The sequence below is a fragment of the Mytilus californianus genome, unplaced genomic scaffold, assembly GCF_021869535.1.
Source record: "Mytilus californianus isolate M0D057914Y unplaced genomic scaffold, xbMytCali1.0.p SCAF_9, whole genome shotgun sequence".
NCBI classification, from domain to species: Eukaryota; Metazoa; Mollusca; class Bivalvia; order Mytilida; family Mytilidae; genus Mytilus; species Mytilus californianus.
In genome coordinates this window covers 2,882,588-2,902,319 of record NW_026262745.1, presented here as the reverse complement: position 1 = coordinate 2,902,319, position 19,732 = coordinate 2,882,588, and the positions used below count along the sequence as shown (strand labels likewise).

The 19,732-nt window shown below is 33.9% G+C and overlaps 2 protein-coding genes across 5 annotated transcripts in view; one reads left to right on the top strand and one right to left on the bottom strand.

Annotated features, from left to right (window-relative positions):
* LOC127714819 (heat shock 70 kDa protein 12A-like) overlaps positions 1 to 14,438 on the bottom strand; it is a 36,007-nt gene extending 21,569 nt beyond the window's left edge. Inside the window, exons 1-2 of the mRNA XM_052220854.1 lie at positions 14,324 to 14,438; positions 313 to 680 (exon numbers count right to left, since the gene is read on the bottom strand). Coding sequence (XP_052076814.1) covers positions 313 to 630 — 318 coding nt within the window. The 5' untranslated portion in view covers positions 631 to 680; positions 14,324 to 14,438. The remainder of the gene's footprint in view (positions 1 to 312; positions 681 to 14,323) is intronic.
* The window catches only part of LOC127714817 (heat shock 70 kDa protein 12A-like), a 137,021-nt gene continuing 131,722 nt past the window's right edge, over positions 14,434 to 19,732 (top strand). For 3 of the 4 annotated variants that reach the window (XM_052220850.1, XM_052220849.1, XM_052220848.1), the window contains exons 1-4: positions 14,434 to 14,517; positions 16,472 to 16,822; positions 18,180 to 18,398; positions 19,375 to 19,534. In XM_052220850.1, coding sequence (XP_052076810.1) covers positions 16,505 to 16,822; positions 18,180 to 18,398; positions 19,375 to 19,534 — 697 coding nt within the window. In that variant the 5' untranslated portion in view covers positions 14,434 to 14,517; positions 16,472 to 16,504. The remainder of the gene's footprint in view (positions 14,518 to 16,471; positions 16,823 to 18,179; positions 18,399 to 19,374; positions 19,535 to 19,732) is intronic. The other variant, XM_052220851.1, reaches the window with a different exon arrangement.

Below are 19,732 nucleotides of genomic sequence, written 5' to 3'. Positions count from 1 at the left end.
TATAACATTATTCATATTAAGAACCTCCGAAAATAAATCCTTCATAAATATTGTATTATAGTAAAATTGGACAAGCTATGTTTGTTATAACTGAATTATGTTTGCTATGGATTGTCTAAATGAGGAAAACTCTTCATCTTTAGTTTTCACATCTTCGCTAGCCAAGGGTTACGATCCTGGAGAGGAGGGGACTATAAATCATAACCCTTGGCTATATAGAGAAGATGTAGTTTCTAAAGAAAAAGAACGAATGAAAATAGTAAAACAAAACATACGAAATCATCTTATGAGCCTATAAAACTTATGACATACATGATTTCTATATAACTGCATTTTAAATCTGCGGAAGAAGTACCAGTTTTCATGAGTTTCACTTTCTGCCAAAGTTGTGTACTTTTCTTCAGCTTCGGCTCCAAAGGAATGAAAATCTCCATGATGATCAAACAAGACACAAGTTGGTGTCTTCAGTGAAAGTCCAGCCGTCGACCCCAATGTCCAGGTGTATCCAGATATTTTTAACGGATCTTCTTGATAATCACCCTTAAAGGCAAATGCATATCCAGAAAAGGTAGTGCCAAAATCAATGGCGGCCACTAAAAGCGGATCTATAACCGTCTCCGCACAAGCCATGCCTGTCCTTGACTATTCTCACGTACTCTTAATACACTGCGTCCAGTTTACTGTGTGAAAAAAGAATTGATGTAATAAATGTATTAAGATAAATGAAATTGATGTAATATATGTATTAAGATAAATGAAAAATAAACTGCTTCGCTGAGCACAGCTGGGATACGCCCACAGAGGTCCAACCCTGAACAGTTGGGGCAAAAATGGACACAATATTCAAGCTTGATACAGGTCTGAATTTGGATTGTAATTAAATATTTGACATATTATAGGTTTCTGAATAAATGTAGTCAAAGAACTTGAAATTGGTTATATGAATTGAATTTATATTCAATTAAAGATTTCTTGCTGTTGTGCAATACACTGTGCTGTTGCGCAATACTTAGTAAATCTGTTGTCAGACTATAAACAAATAAAGTTCAATTTCTTCTCAATGTCATATTTGAAATTTATGAAAATCAATAGGGAGATTACATCAATAGCTATAAATAATTCACCAAAGTTTCATGAGAACTGCTGAAAGCATTTTTGAGTTATTGTCCAAAAACTGGAAAATCCCCCCTTTTTTAATGAATAAAAACCAATAACTCAAAAATGTAAAATCTAAAATTTATAAAAATTCTAAAGGGAGCTTATATCAACAGATATAAACAATTCACCAAAATTTCATGAGAACTGCTGAAAGCATTTTTTAGTTATTGTCCGAAAACTGGAAAATCATCCTTTTTTTATGAATAAAACCCTGTAACTCGGAAACGTAAAATCTAAAATTCATAAAAATCGAAAGGGAGCTCATGAAAATAGATATAAGCAATTCACCAAAATTTCTTGCAAGTTGGTGAAAGCATTCTTGAGTCATTGTCGGAAAACTGGAAAATCCACCCTTTTTAAAGAATAAAACCCCAAAACTCAGAAACGGTAAATCTGAAATTTATAAAAAACGAAAGGGAGCTCACGTCAATAGATATAAACAATTTACCAAAGTTTCATGCATATTAGTTAAAGCTTTTTTGAGTTAATGTCCAACATGTTGACGACGGACGGACGGACAGACGGACAGACGGACGGACAGCCGGACGGACGGTCAACGGTATACCATTATACGTCCCGTAAACGGGCGTATAATAAGAGCATAAGACAAGTAAGTTTTATTAATTCATTTAACCACAAAAAGATGCATATTCTTAATTTAAAACTATTTATTGTGTAGTCGGTATTGGTATTTGTCTATTTCAAAGCAAGGAAAATTACCAAGAGTATACCAATAGTTTAAACATATTTTGTTTGCTTAAATATGCAAAACGGATGAGACACAAGTTAATCAAACTTATATATACGATAAAACTTACTCAATCGTTATTTTGTAATACATGTTAGTGAATGACAGTCAGTCGGCAAAAAATCTAGCTTTTCCAATATGTTTAATGGGGGGGGGGGGGAGGGGGCAAGAGGGGTTCCAATAACAGCAAAACAGCAAATTGATTTGGCTTATAACTGATAACAAGGAATTGAAAAGGGATAAAAACAGATATTACAGTAAATGAATAATTAAAATCAGTCGGGTCCAGGACAAATCCAGTATATATCTTATTATAATCCTTTGTAATGAATTCCATTTTCTATGAACATGTTTTTAGAGTTATATATCTAGAATTGGATTACTCAATGTATGATGATATTTTTTTGTTATGGAATACTTTTTTCAGCATTTATTTTTGTACTTTTAAAGAAGCTCACACATGCTTGTAATTCAAATAGTGAGTGTATTCTTAGAAAAGAATCACAGAGCTGAGTCTGTGTTCCTTATTATATAAAAGGTGTTTAGGTTAACTGGTCGTATGCAACTAGGACTTAATTGCCACCCTCATCAGGTATCCCTGGCCATATGTTTTCCTTTTTGTCGAGTCTGCGACTTTTGTCGCAAAAGCGAGACATAGTGATCACACATTCAGTCGGCGGCTCGTCGTCAGGGGCATCCACAAATATTCACTTTGTGGTTAATGTTTTTAAAATTTGAATAACTTTCTTAAAATATCCAGGATTTCTACCAAACTTGGACAGAAGCTTGTTTATAATCATAAAATAGTATCCAGAAGTAAATTTTATAAAAAAAAATAATCCTATTTATCCGTATTTTACTTATAAATGGACTTAGTTTTTCTGCCAGTTTCCATTACATTCACTCTGTGGTTAAAGTTTTTAAAAATTTAATAACTTTCTTAAACTATCCCAAAGTTGGATTCCGTTCTCTAACTTCAGTTTGCCTCAACCGAATGTTATGAAACTTATACACAATGCTTATTACCACAAAACACAGATCAAGTTTAAATGTTGGTGGTGTCACTGTAACCGTTCAAAAGTTATGCCCCTTTACAAACGAAATAACATGCTTCGCTGGGCGCAGCTTGATACGACCGCAGAGGTCGAACCCTGAACAGTTGGGGCAAGTATGGACACAACATTAAAGCTTGATACAGCTCTGAATTTGGATTGTGATTAAATATTTGACACAGCATAGGTTTCTGACACAGAATGAATGTGGTCTAAGAACTTGATTTTTTTTAATTTACCTATTATGGTCCAATGTCCAAAATCAAAATACATGGTTAGATACAGCATATCCCCATATATTCAATTTTTGTTGAAATCAAACAAAGTTTAATTTTGGACCCCAACTTGGACAAACTTGAAAACTGGGCCCATAATCAAAAATCTAAACACATGTTTAGATTCAGCATATCAAAGAACCCCAAGAATTCAATTTTTGTTAAAATCAAACTAAGTTTAATTTTGGACCCTTTGGACCTTAATGTAGACCAATTTAAAAAACGGGACCCAAAATTAAAAATCTAAAAACACGGTTAGATTTGGAATATCAAAGAACCCCAATAATTCAATTTTTGATGAAATCAAACAAAGTTTAATTTTGGACCCTTTTGACCTCAATATGAACCAATTTAATAGCGGGGCCCACAAATAAAAAATCTAAATACATGGTTAGATTCAGCATATCAAAGAACCCCATATATTCAATTTTCGTTGAAATAAAACAAAGTTTAATTTTGGATCCCAACTTGGACCAACTTGTAACTGGGCCCATAATCAAAAATCTAAACACATGTTTAGATTCAGCATATCAAAGAACCCCAAGAATTCAATTTTTGTTAAAATCAAACTAAGTTTAATTTTGGACCCTTTGGACCTTAATGTAGACCAATTTAAAAAACGGGACCCAAAATTAAACATCTAAAATACGGTTAGATTTGGCATATAAAAGAACCCCAATAATTCAATTTTTGATGAAATCAAACAAAGTTTAATTTTGGACCCTTTTGACCTCAGTATGAACCAATTTGATAGCGGGGCCCACAAATAAAAAATCTAAATACATGGTTAGATTCAGCATATCAAAGAACCCCATATATTCAATTTTTGTTGAAATCAAACAAAGTTTAATTTTGGACCCTAATTTGGACCAACTTGAAAACTGGGCCAACAATCTAAAATCTAAATACATGGTTATATTCAGCATATCAAAGAACCCCATATATTCAATTTTTGTTGAAATCAAACAAAGATTAATTTTGGACCCCAACTTGGACCAACTTGAAAACTGGGCCCATAATCAATAAAATGCTTCGCTGGGGCGCAGCTTGATACGACCGCAGAGGTCGAACCCTGAACAGTTGGGGCAAGTATGGACACAACATTCAAGCTTGATACAGCTCTGAATTTGGATTGTTATTAAATATTTGACACAGCATAGGTTTCTGACACAGAAAGAATGTGGTCTAAGAACTTGAATTTTTTTAATATACCTATTATGGTCCAATGTCCAAAATCAAAATACATGGTTAGATTCAGCATATCAAAGAACCCCATATATTCAATTTTTGTTAAAATCAAACAAAGTTTAATTTTGGACCCCAACTTGGACAAACTTGAAAACTGGGCCCATAATCAAAAATCTAAACACATGTTTAGATTCAGCATATCAAAGAACCCCAAGAATTCAATTTTTGCTAAAATCAAACTAAGTTTAATTTTGGACCCTTTGGACCTTAATGTAGACCAATTTAAAAAACGGGACCTAAAATTAAAAATCTAAATACACGGTTAGATTTGGAATATCAAAGAACCCCAATAATTCAATTTTTGATGAAATCAAACAAAGTTTAATTTTGGACCCTTTTGACCTCAATATGAACCAATTTGATAGCGGGGCCCACAAATAAAAAATCTAAATTCATGGTTAGATTCAGCATATCAAAGAACCCCATATATTCAATTTTTGTTGAAATCAAAAAAAGTTTAATTTTGGACCCCAACTTGGACCAACTTGAAAACTGGGCCCATAATCAAAAATCTAAATACATGTTTAGATTCAGCATATCAAAGAACCCCAAGAATTCAATTTTTATTAAAATCAAACTAAGTTTAATTTTGGACCCTTTGGACCTCAATGAAGACCAATTTAAAAAACGGGACCCAAATTAAAAATCTAAAAACACGGTTAGATTTGGTATATCAAAGAACCCCAATAATTCAATTTTCGATGAAATCAAACAAAGTTTAATTTTGGACCCTTTTGACCTCAATATGAACCAATTTGATAGCGGGGCCTACAAATAAAAAATCTAAATACATGGTTAGATTCAGCATATCAAAGAACCTCATATATTCAATTTTTGTTGAAATCAAACAAAGTTTAATTTTGGACCCCAATTTGGACCAACTTGAAAACTGGGCCCATAATCAAAAATCTAAATTCATGTTTAGATTTAGCATATCAAAGAACCCCATATATTCAATTTTTGTTGAAATCAAACAAAGTTTAAATACTGGACCCTATCTTGGACCAACTTGAAAACTGGGCCCATAATCAAAAATATAAACACATGTTTAGATTCAGCAAATCAAAGAACCCCAAGAATTCAATTTTTGTCAAAATCAAACTAAGTTTAATTTTGGACCCTTTGGACCTCAATGTAGACCAATTTAAAAAACAGGACCCAAAATTAAAAACCTAAATACACGGTTAGATTTGGAATATCAAAGAACCCCAATAATTCAATTTTAGATGAAATCAAACAAAGTTTAATTTTGGACCCTTTTGACCTCAATATGAACCAATTAGATAACGGGGTCCACAAATAAAAAATCTAAATACATGGTTAGATTCAGCATATCAAAGAACCCCATATATTCAATTTTTGTTGAAATCAAACAAAGTTTAATTTTGGACCCCAATTTGGACCAACTTGAAAACTGGGCCAAAAATCAAAAATCTAAATACATGTTTAGATTCAGCATATCAAAGAACCTCATATATTCAATTTTTGCTAAAATCAAACAAAGTTTAATTTTGGACCCTTTGGACATTAATGTAGACCAATTTGAAAACTGGACCCAAAATTAAAAATCTAAATACACTGTTAGATTCGGCATAACAAATAAATAAATGTGATCAAAGATTTTACAAATCTAATGCGCCATACTGTGCAATTAAAGATTACTTCTTGAAATTTTTCAATATTTGAAATTTGAAAAAAAAATTATATTTGAAGAATAATTCTTTTTAATTTCTGAAATCTGAAATGAGAAAAAATTGGCCCCCCACAATTTCTTTTTATCCCCCCCCCCCCCTTTTTCCCCCAAAAAAATTCTTTCCCTCAAGATATGGTCATAATCTCAATTCAAATTTCCAATGGAGTTGGCAACCATAATTACCCATTTAAATTTACCATAGTGCTAACTTAATCTATTTTATAATAGAATTAATAAAAATATAGTGTCAAATCTTTCATATGGATTTTTTTGTAAAAAAAAAAGATGAAAACATTTGCAGATATTTTTACTGGTCTTCCTTTATAAATATGCATTTCTTTAAACATAATTTAAAAGCAGTGTAAGGGAAGTAACCAAAACGTTGTATTTGGATTACCTCCCTTACACTGTTTTAGATTATCTTTATTGTTCATTAACCATTACTTTATACATAATTTAAAAGCAGTGTAAGGGAGATAATTTCAATGATGTATTTGATTTATCTCCCTTACACTGCTTTAAATTATGTTTTGTACTAAAGTATTTGTCCATTAACCAGGACAACCTTGTTTTTCCCCCTTTTTTGCCCCTAATTCCTAAACGGTTTGAGCCATAACCCCCCAAAGCAAATCCTAACCATCCCTTTGTGGTATGGAAACTTGTAGTATAATTTCAGAGAGATCCATACACCGTTCCACAGTTATTGTCTGGAAACTAGAAAATGCTCATTTTTGGCCCCTTTTTGGCCCCTAATTCCTTAACTGTTGGTACCATAACCCCCAAAATCAATCCCAACCTTCCTTTTGTGGTATTTAACCTTATGGTCAAATTTCAAAAAGATCGATTCACTTAAACTAAAGTTAGAGTGCGAAAACCAATATGTATTCGGACGACGAAGCCGGACGACGACGACGACGCCGGACGACGACGACGACGACGACGACGACGACGACGACGACGACGACGCCAACGTCATACCAATATACGACCACAAAATTTTTTTGCGGTCGTATAAAAATCTAAACACATGTTTAGATTCAGCATATCAAAGAACCCCAAGAATTCAATTTTTGTTAAAATCAAACTAAGTTTAATTTTGGACCCTTTGGACCTTAATGTAGACCAATTTAAAAAAAAAAAAAATGCTCCGCAGGGCGCAGCTTGATACGACCGCAGATGTCGAACCCTGAACAGTTGGGGCAAGTATGGATACAACATTCAAGCTTGATACAGCTCTGAATTTGGATTGTGATTAAATATTTGACACAGCATAGGTTTCTGACACAGAATGAATGTGGTCTAAGAACTTAAAAATTTTAAATTGGACATTCACCTATTAGTATTATGGTCCAATATCCAAAATCTAAATACATGGTTAGATTCAGCATATCAAAGAACCCCAAGAATTCAATTTTTGATGAAATCAAACAAACTTTAATTTTGGACCCTTTTGACCTCAATGTGGACAAAGTTGATAACGGGGCCCAAAAATCAAAAATCTAAATACATGGTTAGATTCAGCATATCAAAGAACCCCATATATTCAATTTTTGTTGAAATCAAACAAAGTTTAATTTTGGACCCCGATTTGGACCAACTTGAAAACTGGGCCCATAATCAAAAATCTAAATACATGTTTAGATTCAGCATATCAAAGAATCTTAAGAATTCAATTTTTGTTAAAATCAAACTTTTTTTGGTTTAATTTTGGACCCTTTGGACCTTAATGTAGACCAATTTGAAAACGGAACCAAAAATTAAGAATCTAAATACACGTTTAGATTCAGCATATCAAAGAACCCCAATAATTCAATTTTTGATGAAATCAAACAAAGTTTAATTTTGGACCCTTTGGACCTCAATGTGGACCAATTTAAAAACGGGGCCCAAAATCCAAAAACTTAATACACGGTTAGATTCAGCATATTAAAGAACCCCAAGAATTCAAGAATAAAACCCCATTGAAATTGGTCAAGAAATAAGCAATTTATACGAAGTATCTTCTTTTGCACAATACTGTGCAATTGAATATTTCTTGCTATTGCGCAATACTGCACAATTGACAATTTCTTGCTATTGCGCAATATTGTGCTATTGGATATTTCTTGCTATTGCGCAATTCTGTGCAATTGAAGATTTCTTGCTATTGCGCATACTGTGCAATTGAAGATTTCTTGCTATTGTGCAATACTGTGCAATTGAAAATTTCTTGCTATTGCACAATACTAATTATATAATAATTTACACATCCTGTTTGGTGTGTATCTCCTACCATATCATTATTATTTGCTTTTAAATATAAATCAGAAATAACCAACTTAAAATAGAAAATTTTAAAAGAAAAAAAAAGGGAAAAAAAGAAAAAAATCCCCCCCCCCCCAATTTTTTGAACCCCCTTATGATTCATCACCCCCAAACTCAATCCCAGCCTTCCCTTTGTGGTATGGTACCTTGCAGTACAATTTCAGAGAGATCCATACACTTGAACACAAGTTATTGTCTGGAAACTAGAAAAATGTGTTTTTTGGCCCCTTTTTGGCCCCCAATTCCTAAACGTTTAGGGCAATTACCCCCAAACTCAATTCCACCTTTCCCTTTGTGATATGGAACCTTGTAGTACAATTTCAGAAATATCCAAACACTTACACAAGTTATTGTCATGAAACTAGAAAAATGCTTGTTTTTTGCCCCTTTTTTGGCCCCTAATTCCTAAAATTTTGAGGCAATTACCCCCAAAATCAATCCCAGCATTCCCTGTGTGAAATGGAACCTTGTGGTACAATTTCAGAGAGATCCATACACTTGAACACAAGTTATTGTCTGGAAACTAGAAAAATGCTAATTTTTGGCCCCTTATTCCTAAACGTTTCGGGCAATTACCCCCAAACTCAATTCCAGCTTTCCCTTTGTGATATGGAACCTTGTAGTACAATTTCAGAAAGATCCATACACTTTCACACAATTTATTGTCATGAAACTAGAAAAATGCTTGTTTTTTGCCCCTTTTTTGGCCCCTAATTCCTAATATTTTAAGGCAATTACCCCCAAAATCAATCCCAGCATTCCCTGTGTGATATGGAACCTTGTGGTACAATGTCAGAGAGATCCATACACTAACACACAAGTAATGTCTGGAAGTTACAAAAATGCTTATTTTTGGCCCCTTTTTGGCCCCTAATCCCTAACTGTTGGTACCATAACCCCCAAAATCAATCCAAACCTTCCTTTTGTGGTATTGAACCTTATGGTAAAATTTCATAGAGATCCATTCACTTAAACTAAAGTTAGAGTGCGAAAACCAATGTGTCTTCGGACGACGCCGGACGACGCCAGACGACGACGACGACGACGACGCCAACGTCATACCAATATACGACCGCAAACTTTTTGCGGTCGTATAAAAACAGGACCCAAAATTAAAAATCTAAATACACGGTTAGATTTGGCATATCAAAGAACCCCAATAATTCAATTTTTGATGAAATCAAACGAAGTTTAATTTTGGACCCTTTTGACCTCAATATGAACCAATTTGATAGCGGGGTCCCACAAATCAAAAATCTAAACACATGTTTAGATTCAGCATATCAAAGAACCCCAAGAATTCAATTTTTGTTAAAATCAAACTAAGTTTAATTTTGGACCCTTTGGACCTTAATGTAGACCAATTTGAAAACTGGACCCAAAATTAAAAATCTAAATACACGGTTAGATTCGGCATAACAAATAAATAAATGTGGTCAAAGATTTTACAAATCTAATGCGCCATACTGTGCAATTAAAGATTACTTCTTGAAATTTTTCAATATTTAAAATTTGAAAAAAGAAAAAATTGACCCCCCCCCCCCCAATTTCTTTTTAACCCCCCCCCCCTTTTTTCCCCCTTTTTTCCCCCAAAAAATTCTTTGCCTCAAGATATGGTCACAATCTCAAATCAAATTTCCAATGGAGTTTGCAACCATAATTACCCATTTAAATTTACCATAGTGCTAACTTAATCTATTTTATAATAGAATTTAAAATATAGTGTCAAATCTTTCATATGGATTTTTTGGTAAAAAAAAAGATGCAATATTTGCAGATATTTTTACTGGTCTTCCTTTATAAATATGCATTTCTTTAAACATAATTTAAAAGCAGTGTAAGGGAAGTAACCAAAACGTTGTATTTGATTTACCTCCCTTACACTGTTTTAAATTATCTTAATTGTTCATTAACCATTACTTTATACATAATTTAAAAGCAGTGTAAGGGAGGTAATTTCAATGAAGTATTTGATTAATCTCCCTTACACTGCTTTAAATTATGTTTTGTACTAAAGTATTTGTCCATTAACCAGGACAACCTTGTTTTTCCCCCTTTTTTGCCCCTAATTCCTAAACGGTTTGAGCCATAACCCCCCAAAGCAAATCCTAACCATCCCTTTGTGGTATGGAAACTTGTAGAATAATTTCAGAGAGATCCATACACCGTTCCACAGTTATTGTCTGGAAACTAGAAAATGCTTATTTTTGGCCCCTTTTTTGCCCCTAATTCCTTAACTGTTGGTACCAAAACCCCCAAAAGCAATCCCAACCTTCCTTTTGTGGTATTGAACCTTATGGTAAAATTTCAAAGAGATCCATTCACTTAAACTAAAGTTAGAGTGCGAAAACCAATATGTATTCGGACGACGACGACGCCGGACGACGACGACGACGACGACGACGACGACGACGACGACGACGACGACGACGACGCCAACGTCATACCAATATACGACCGCAAAAATTTTTTGCGGTCGTATAAAAATTGCTGAATTTATCGTTTCCGTTCTCTAACTTTAGTTTGCCTCAACCCAATGCTATGAAACTTATACACAATGCTTATTACCACAAAATACAGATCAAATATGAATTTTGGGGGCGTCACTTTAACCGTTCTAAAGTTATGCCTCTTTACAAATGAAAAAAAAAATGCTAATTTTTTTAGTTTCCGTTCTCTAAGTTACTTTAGTTTGCCTCAACCAAATGCAATGAAACTTATACACAATGCTTATTACCACAAACTACAGGTCAAGTTTGAATATTGGGGGCGTCACTTTTACCGTTCTAGAGTTAACTTATGCCCCTTCACAAATGAAAAAATTGCTGAATTTTTTATTTCCGTTCTCTAACTTTAGTTTGCCTCAACCAAATGCTATGAAACTTGTACACAATGCTTATTACCACAAAATACAGATCATTTTTGAATTTTGGGGTTGTCACTAAATTTTCTAGAGTTATGCCCCTTTACAAATGGAAAAAATGCTGAATTTTTCGTTTCCGTTCTCCGAGTAAATTAAGTTTGCATCAACCAAATTTATAAAACTTATACACAATACGTATTACCACAAAACTCAGATCAAGTACAAATTTGGGTAGGTTCACTTTTACTGTTCTTCAGTTATGTCCCTTTATAACTGTATATGATATGCAAGCGGGGGCATCATCTGTGTCCCATGGACACATTCCCCGTTTATTTAATAACTTTTTACCCATTTTGTTGAGCCTGCGACTAACATCAAAAGTAGGCGAGACCCTAGTACTGGGTTCCGTGGAACCCTTACGAATTTTTGTAATCATGATTTTAAAAAAATTGTTCGAATTTAATATACACATACAGGGAAACAAGGATCGTTATCCCTATATGTAAAAATCAAGATAATTCTAAATACATGTTCATAGAAAAAGGAATTTATTACAAAGAAATAAATATAATATCCTGTAATGGTCCTGGACCCAACTAATATTAAAATGTTTATGTGATTAAATATAAGATGTGGTATTAGTGCCAATGAGACAACTCTCCATCCAAGTCACAATTTGTAAAAGTAAACCATTAATATAGGTCAAAGTACGGTCTTCAACACGGAGCCTTGACTCACACCGAACAGCAAGCCATAAAGGGCCCCAAAAATGACTAGTGTACTGTTAACCCATTCAAATGTCTATATGTTAATTGAATCCTTCTCCGAATACGGGACCACCATGTTACTAGTGGAAAGATCCCAATTCAATTTCTACTGAAGATTGGCTGTCAAAATGCTAACATTCCAATTTTCAATAACAGTTAACAGCAAATACATTCTCACAATAACAGATAACAATCAAAGAGCTGATTGCTCTGAGGTGGAAGAAGATGCATAAAAGGAAACTTGAATTACCATACAAGCAGCCCACACCAACCCAGCCTGCTTTGTCCCATTATTGCTTTCGACGTATTTTTTTTCTTCCAAAAATAATAATACTCATAACTCAACCAAAACTCACTATACTTAACATACAAATCTGCAAATACTGTTGATTCAAATTAAATTTTCTGTAACTAAATTCCATACATTCGTCTCAGCATGGTCAACTTGATGCAATGCAATTTCGCCAAGCAATTATAACAGTAATTGATTTGGTTTCACTCGAAAGTTTTCTGTCAAAGGCAGATAGTTAACTTTAAAAAAAAAATGGTCACCAAGATTTTAGTCAAGTTTTCTTAAATTAGGGTTTTTCATTATAAACATATATTGAATAAATGTGGATAGTGTCCACATGTGGACACAGATGATGACCCCGCTTGCATATCATAATAGGTATAAAGGGACATAACCACAAAACACAGATCAAGTTTTGCAATTTTTCCATTTATAAAGGGGCATAACTCTAAAAACGGTTAAAGTGACACCACCAAAATTCAAACTTGATTTGTGTTTTGTGGTAATAAGCATTGTGTATAAGTTTCATAACATTTGGTTGAGGCAAACTTAAGTTAGAGAACGGAAACTAAAACAATTTGCAAGTTTTCCATTTATAAAGGGGCATAACTCTAGAACGGTTAAAGTGACGCCACCAAAATTCAAACTTGATCTGTGTTTTGTGGTAATAAGCATTGTGTACAAGTTTCATAACATTTGGTTGAGGCAAACTTAAGTTAGAGAACGGAAACTAAAAATTTTGCAATTTTTCCATTTATAAAGGGGCATAACTCTAGAACGGTTAAAGTGACGCCACCAAAATTCAAACTTGATCTGTGTTTTGTGGTAATAAGCATTGTGTATAAGTTTCATAGCATTTGGTTGAGGCAAACTCAAGTTAGAGAACAACTTTGGGACGTACGGACGGACGGACGTACATACGTACAGACGGACAAGGGTAAAACTTAATGCCCCCACCGCTACGGCGGGAGCATAAAAATGCTGATTTTTTCGTTTCTGTTCTCTAATTTAAGTTTACCTCAACCAAATGTTATGAAACTTATACACAATACTTATTTCCACAAAACTCAGATCAAGTACAAATTTAGGTAGTGTCACTTTTATCGTTCTTCAGTTATGTCCTTTTATGATTTTATTTGATATACAAGGGGATGCATCATCTGTGTCCCATGGACAAATTTCCCTTTTTTTTTTTAAATGTTTACCATTTTCTGCGTTTGCAACCTGGAAATGAAAGTAACATTCATTATATATGATACTGTTCCATGGATACATTCCCCATTTTTTTTTAAATGTTTACGGTTTTCTGTGTCTGCAACCTGGAGATGAAAGTTACATCCAAAATATATGATACTTTGACCAGTTTTATATCCGTGACTAAGGTTACGGACACTTGAAGGGCAGAGACCTGGGCTGGACCAGTATCCTAGCTATGATCAGCTATGACTTCGGACCATTTTTCAACAAAATGTTATACCATTTTAAAGTTCCTATTTAGCAGTGTATTAGAGTGATTCTCTAATGTGCTATCTTTTATATTGCTAATTGTATTTATTGGATACTAGTAAACAGTCACGGTTTCTCGAATAAACTATTTACTTTCGGTTTCCGTTTCCTTGAACAATGTTTATAAAGGCAATGACCCAATACATGACCGTTAATTAATGTCAAACAGAACCGTTAAAGAAAAAAGAATATTAGCTAAATATAACTTCGATGGATGGATCATGATATTTAAAGTGAAACTACATATTTATAGTAAAATACACTACGGAAAATATATAGTTACGTGACTCAATTAAATTGTTAAAATGGTCATGACGCGATCTTCACATTATCAGATGTTTTGATTAATCTCTCAGTGTATTTGAAGTAAATTTTCAAATGTTTCCAAATGATAAGTGCTGACTAATAAATACTTACAAATTACATTCTAGTAAAGATCATAACTGTCAATATTTTGAATCGATTCACCTTGATCACATACCATAGATTTTAAATAAGCACTTTAATGCACACAATTGTGAAATAACAAACATTGATCACGTGGTGTATATGTGTATTTATCTTCCGGGTTGCTATCACAATCCAAAACACAGTTTTGTTCATTACGACAGGTATGTAAAACTTAAAACACATATTGGTCATCGATGGATGTACCCATGATAGTTTTACATTTGTCTAGTTCACCAGAACTTACTTAACCAAGGTTAATGATCTGTTGTATATCTTTCAACTCTTCGAGCTATTTGCTTACCCTCGACTCGAGAACTCCGGGACGTAACTTTTACGCATTATAAATGCAATTATAATAGAAAGATCTGTGTGCATGAACATAAGTCACCACATCAAACAACTATGACATTTATGAAAGAAACTCGTATGATATGTACAATGTACATGTATGTATAATAATGTATTTACCAGAGGCAGATTTAGGGGGGGGGGGGGGGGGGGGGCAGGGAACCCGGACCCCCTATTGTAGGAAAAAAATGTTTGATTATTTAGGGAATCACTGAAACATGACTGGAGCGGGCCCCCTCTTATGCCACCAGTAAGCCATGAAAACTTCTGGATCCGCCACTGTCTATGCAAAAGTTATTACAATTTCTTAGTTCATGTACCCTTCTGTAGGCCTGTGTATTATGAAATTTTCAATACAAAAAAATAAGGATAAAAGAGGCCGGTCATTGTTGGCGAAAGTGAGGCTGGCGTTGTTCACAGCAATTATACTTTTTATGATGTTGTTGTATTTAAAAGGAAATAGGTTCTTTGTGGCAAATCAAGCCAAGATTTTTACAGAAAATCTACATACTTCATTACAGTGATTCTCGTTATAGCATCGTAATAAAGATTACTCCCTTGTTTGTTCGTGTTGTGTTAGCGTTTATTGTTTACAAAAAAAATCTCAAACAGCCTTAACAATCTAACAATACTCGTGCTGAGTTACTAAAGTAAACATAACCCCAGAAGGTGTAATTTGATAGTCCATATTTGTGATTGTTTTAATTCATATCTTTATTAAAACACGTGCAATAAGGAAATCATTGCTAGCACTGAATGGACTATTTCTCTATCTATTAAGTATAGAATTGTCAAATCTTAGTGTACAAGGAGAAAGACTGTAGATTGACTATAAAATTTCCATAGCATTAGTATTGAATCAACAAAAGGGTACATACTCCTTCCTAAATGACAACAGCAACAATTTTTATTTGTCAATCAAAGACGCCTGTGGAGCAGAACAATTACAGTTTAAATTAAACATTAATTTATATAACAAATAAGCAACAACGAACACTCGAGTATATATTGATGAAACGATTAGACTGACAAAAATATTGAACTGCAATAATAACTTCGCCAGCCATTACGATCCGGTCCCTTTTTTTCTGAATTGATGGTCCATTGTTCCTACTACTTCTCCTTCAAAATAACTAAACCAAAAGCGTTGGCTAGGGCATATAAATATGGTAACCTAATTAAAGTCAAATGATAAAGAAGTGCGTTCGTAAATAAACAAAAATGAGCCATCGCATGATTTTCAACAACGAGAAAAATCCATAATGTATAGTTAGCTATAAAAGGCCCCGACAGGAAAATGGTTGAACAAATTTAAAAGAGAAAACCAACGGCCTAATTTATTTACAATTACAATTACGTTTGTCTTATGTTTACTCCGTGTTGAAACACTGCTGTCCCAAGTTAGAGGGAGTGTACAGTGCTACCAAACATTTAAAACCTCGCGGCATTCTTTGTGTGCTTGTCCCAAAAGTAGTAACATGTAATCAAGTGGTAGTTGGTGTCCTCGGTTGCTGTCTGTCGTACATTGTATGTGTTTTTTCGTGCTGATTATTAGTATAAATCAGACCTGTTGTTTTGTTTTTTGAATCCCCTTCTCATTTTATCATGGCTTTTATAACTATCTGTACATAATGGATTTTTACAATGACGACGACCGTAGGTGGCCTGTTGTTGTTTACATCTTTGTCCTTTGCTCTTTATGGATAGTGTTCTCACTGGCAATCCTCCAACGTCTCTTTAACTTTATATTGATTATATTACTTTCAGCTCAAGCATCTGTAAAGATACCACTCGTTTAGAATGGCGTGTGGTGAGACAATTTCAGAATCGTTACTGGTGGCAGCTATAGATTTTGGTACAACATTTTCGGGATATGCATTTGCTATAAGAAATGACTACAAAGTTGATCCTACAAGAGTGTCTGGTAGCCATTGGCATACAGGTTCACAGCCAGGTCTTTCCCTCAAAACACCCACATGCATTTTGTTTAATCAAAATCAAGTTTTTGAGTCGTTTGGCGGGGAAGCAGAAGATAAATATACAGAGCTAGCACAAGAGGAAGAACATATGGACTGGTTCTTCTTTAAAAGATTTAAAATGCAACTGTATGACAAAAAGGTTTGTAAAATTTTATCAGAATGTAATACACATCAGGCTTTTAATTGGAAAGGTTTGTTGATAAAGATGACTGGTTGCTTAATGTCCTAGGAAAAGGTTTCATGGATACCTATATATAACATCATTCAAATTATGTTTCTTTTGGACAATGTGGGATCATTGGCGGTCAAACCACATCTCCTTCATGATAAAAAGCATCATTTTGGACAATTTATTTTGAATTTCACGAGGAGATATCATTAATTGCAAATACTCGGTTATCAAATGGCAGACGGTTTTACCATTTTTATGCCCCCGCTGTAGCGGAGGGGACATTAAAAGTTTTACCCTTGTCCGTCTGTACGTACGTACGTACGTACCTACGTCTGTACGTCCCACAGTTGGTTTCCGTTCTCTAACTTTAGTTTGCCTCAACCAAATGTTATGAAACTTATACACAATGTTTATTACCACTAAATACAGATCAAGTTTGAATTTTGGTGGCGTCACTTTAACCGTTCTAGAGGTATGCTCCTTTACAAATGGAAAAATTACTAAATTTTTCGTTTCCGTTCTCTAACTTATGTTTGCCTCAACCAAATGTTATGAAACTTATACACGATGCTTATTACCACAATATACAGATCAAGTTTGAATTTTGCTGCCGTCACTTTTGCTGCCGTCACTTTTGCTGTTCTAGAGTTATGTCCTTTACAAATGGAAAAATTTTGCAAATTTTTCATTTTTTTTCTAAAAATATCAAGTAATTTTTAAAATTTGAGTTATCTTCCTTTGTCCATGATTATAGTTGAATCAACTATAGTAATGCTTTATACAATGCAATGTTTAATTTTGCCTTCCACTGATAAATTCAAGCAATTTTTACCCTTCATTTCTAAAAATATTTTAAAGTCTTCTTTGAAAATTGGAGGTATCTTTCTTTGTCTAGAATGGTAGTTGAATCAACTACAACCAATGCTTTATACAATGCAACTGAATATTCAATTTTACTTCCTTCTGATAAACTGGAGCAATCTTTACCATTCAGTGCTTACAAGCACTTTGATTACCGTTCTAGGGTTATGCCCCTTTACAAATGAAAAAAATTGCTGAATTTGTCGTTTCCGTTCTCTAACTTGAGTTTGTCTCAATTCAATGTAATGAAATGTATATATAATGCTTTTTACCACAAAACTCAGTCTAAGTTAAATTTTTGGAAGCGTCATTTTTACAGTTCTCGAGTTATGTCCCTTTATAGCGTTACATGCTAGTGGGGGCATCATCTGTGTCCCTATGGACACATTCCCCATTTATTTATTGTGATTCACTATAACATTTAAACTCTTTAGTTTTTCGTAACTACATTTAATACCAACAGGAAATATCGAGGGATTTTATGTTGGAAGGTGAGAATGGTTGTCTGATGCCAGCAATGAGAGTCTTCACGGAGAGCATTAAATTTCTCCGAACGCACCTAGAGGAACACATTAGAAGTAAGACAGACGGTATAAAGCCACAGGAAATAGACTGGGTTCTAACAGTACCAGCTATCTGGTCAGATCCAGCCAAACAATTTATGAGGGAGGCTGCTAATAATGTATGGCATATTTATAATTTTTATTTTTTATACTGTAGTATAACGAAATCAGAGATCTATAATATTTAATTAGATTGTATTCGGGTTCATTAAAACGTTATTCTCACTTCGTCTTTATGAGCAATTTTAATTTGGTCATAATATTATGCTTTTTAAATAAAGAAATAAGTCATGCAATCTTTTAGATTATCAAAACTTCATTATGAAGCTGTGACACTGTTTATTTTAGTACATATCAAAAGAATTATTCCAAAAGGTTTACAAGGCAATTTATCAGGTTATATATTTTTTACTATTCCCCCTCCATAACGGAAGGGACATTAAGTTTTGCCCTTGTTAGTCTGTACGTTCGTCTGTACACGTACGTACGTCCCAAAATTGGTTTCCAAGGCAATTTATCAGGTTATATATTTTTTACTATTCCCCCTCCATAATGGAAGGGAATTATTTGCCCTTGTCAGTCTGTACGTTCGTCTGTACACGTACGTACGTCCCACAATTGGTTTCCATTCTCTCACTTTAGTTTGCCTAAACCAAAATATATGAAACTTATACACAATGATCATTACCACAAAACACAGATCAACTTTGAATTTGGGTAACGTCACTTTTACCGTTCTAGATTTATGCATCTTTACAAATGGAAAAAATGCTGAATTTTTCGTTTCCGGTCTCTTACTTTAGTTTGCCTCAAACAAATGTTATGAAATCTATACACAATGCTTGTTACCACAAAACTGAGATCAAATACAAATTTTGTTAGTATCAGTTTTACTGTTCTTGAGTGATGTCCCTTTATAACATTGTTTGTAAGCGGGGCACCATTTGTGTCCCATGGACGCATTCCCCATTTATTGTAGCTATAAGTTGATGCATTTTCAGGGAGATTGATTATGTTTATAAAAATTAAGCATTATATGTGTTCCTATTGGTCATCGATCATGTTATTGTCTTACAAAACTAATACTTGTTTCAGGGAGGAATTCCAAACAGTCGCCTGATCTTGGCGTTAGAACCTGAAGCTGCATCCATCTACTGTAAAAACTTACCTGTAGACAGAACAATCAGCTCTGGTGGCAGATCTACCCTAGATGCTTTTGCTGCTGGAACAAAATATCTTATATTGGATGCTGGAGGTAAAACTATAGTACTGTAACATAATTTTTACAGTAATTTGAAGTCTAAATGCAATAGTTAATGGTCAGTATTTTTCTGTTATTTTTTGTAGGCTTTTTCACAGAAATTGGTAAGTTATGTCAAAACATTCAACTTATGAATAACAATGATAAGTGTTAGTTTTACATTGTTTCTTATTTATATATTTATTTATAGAA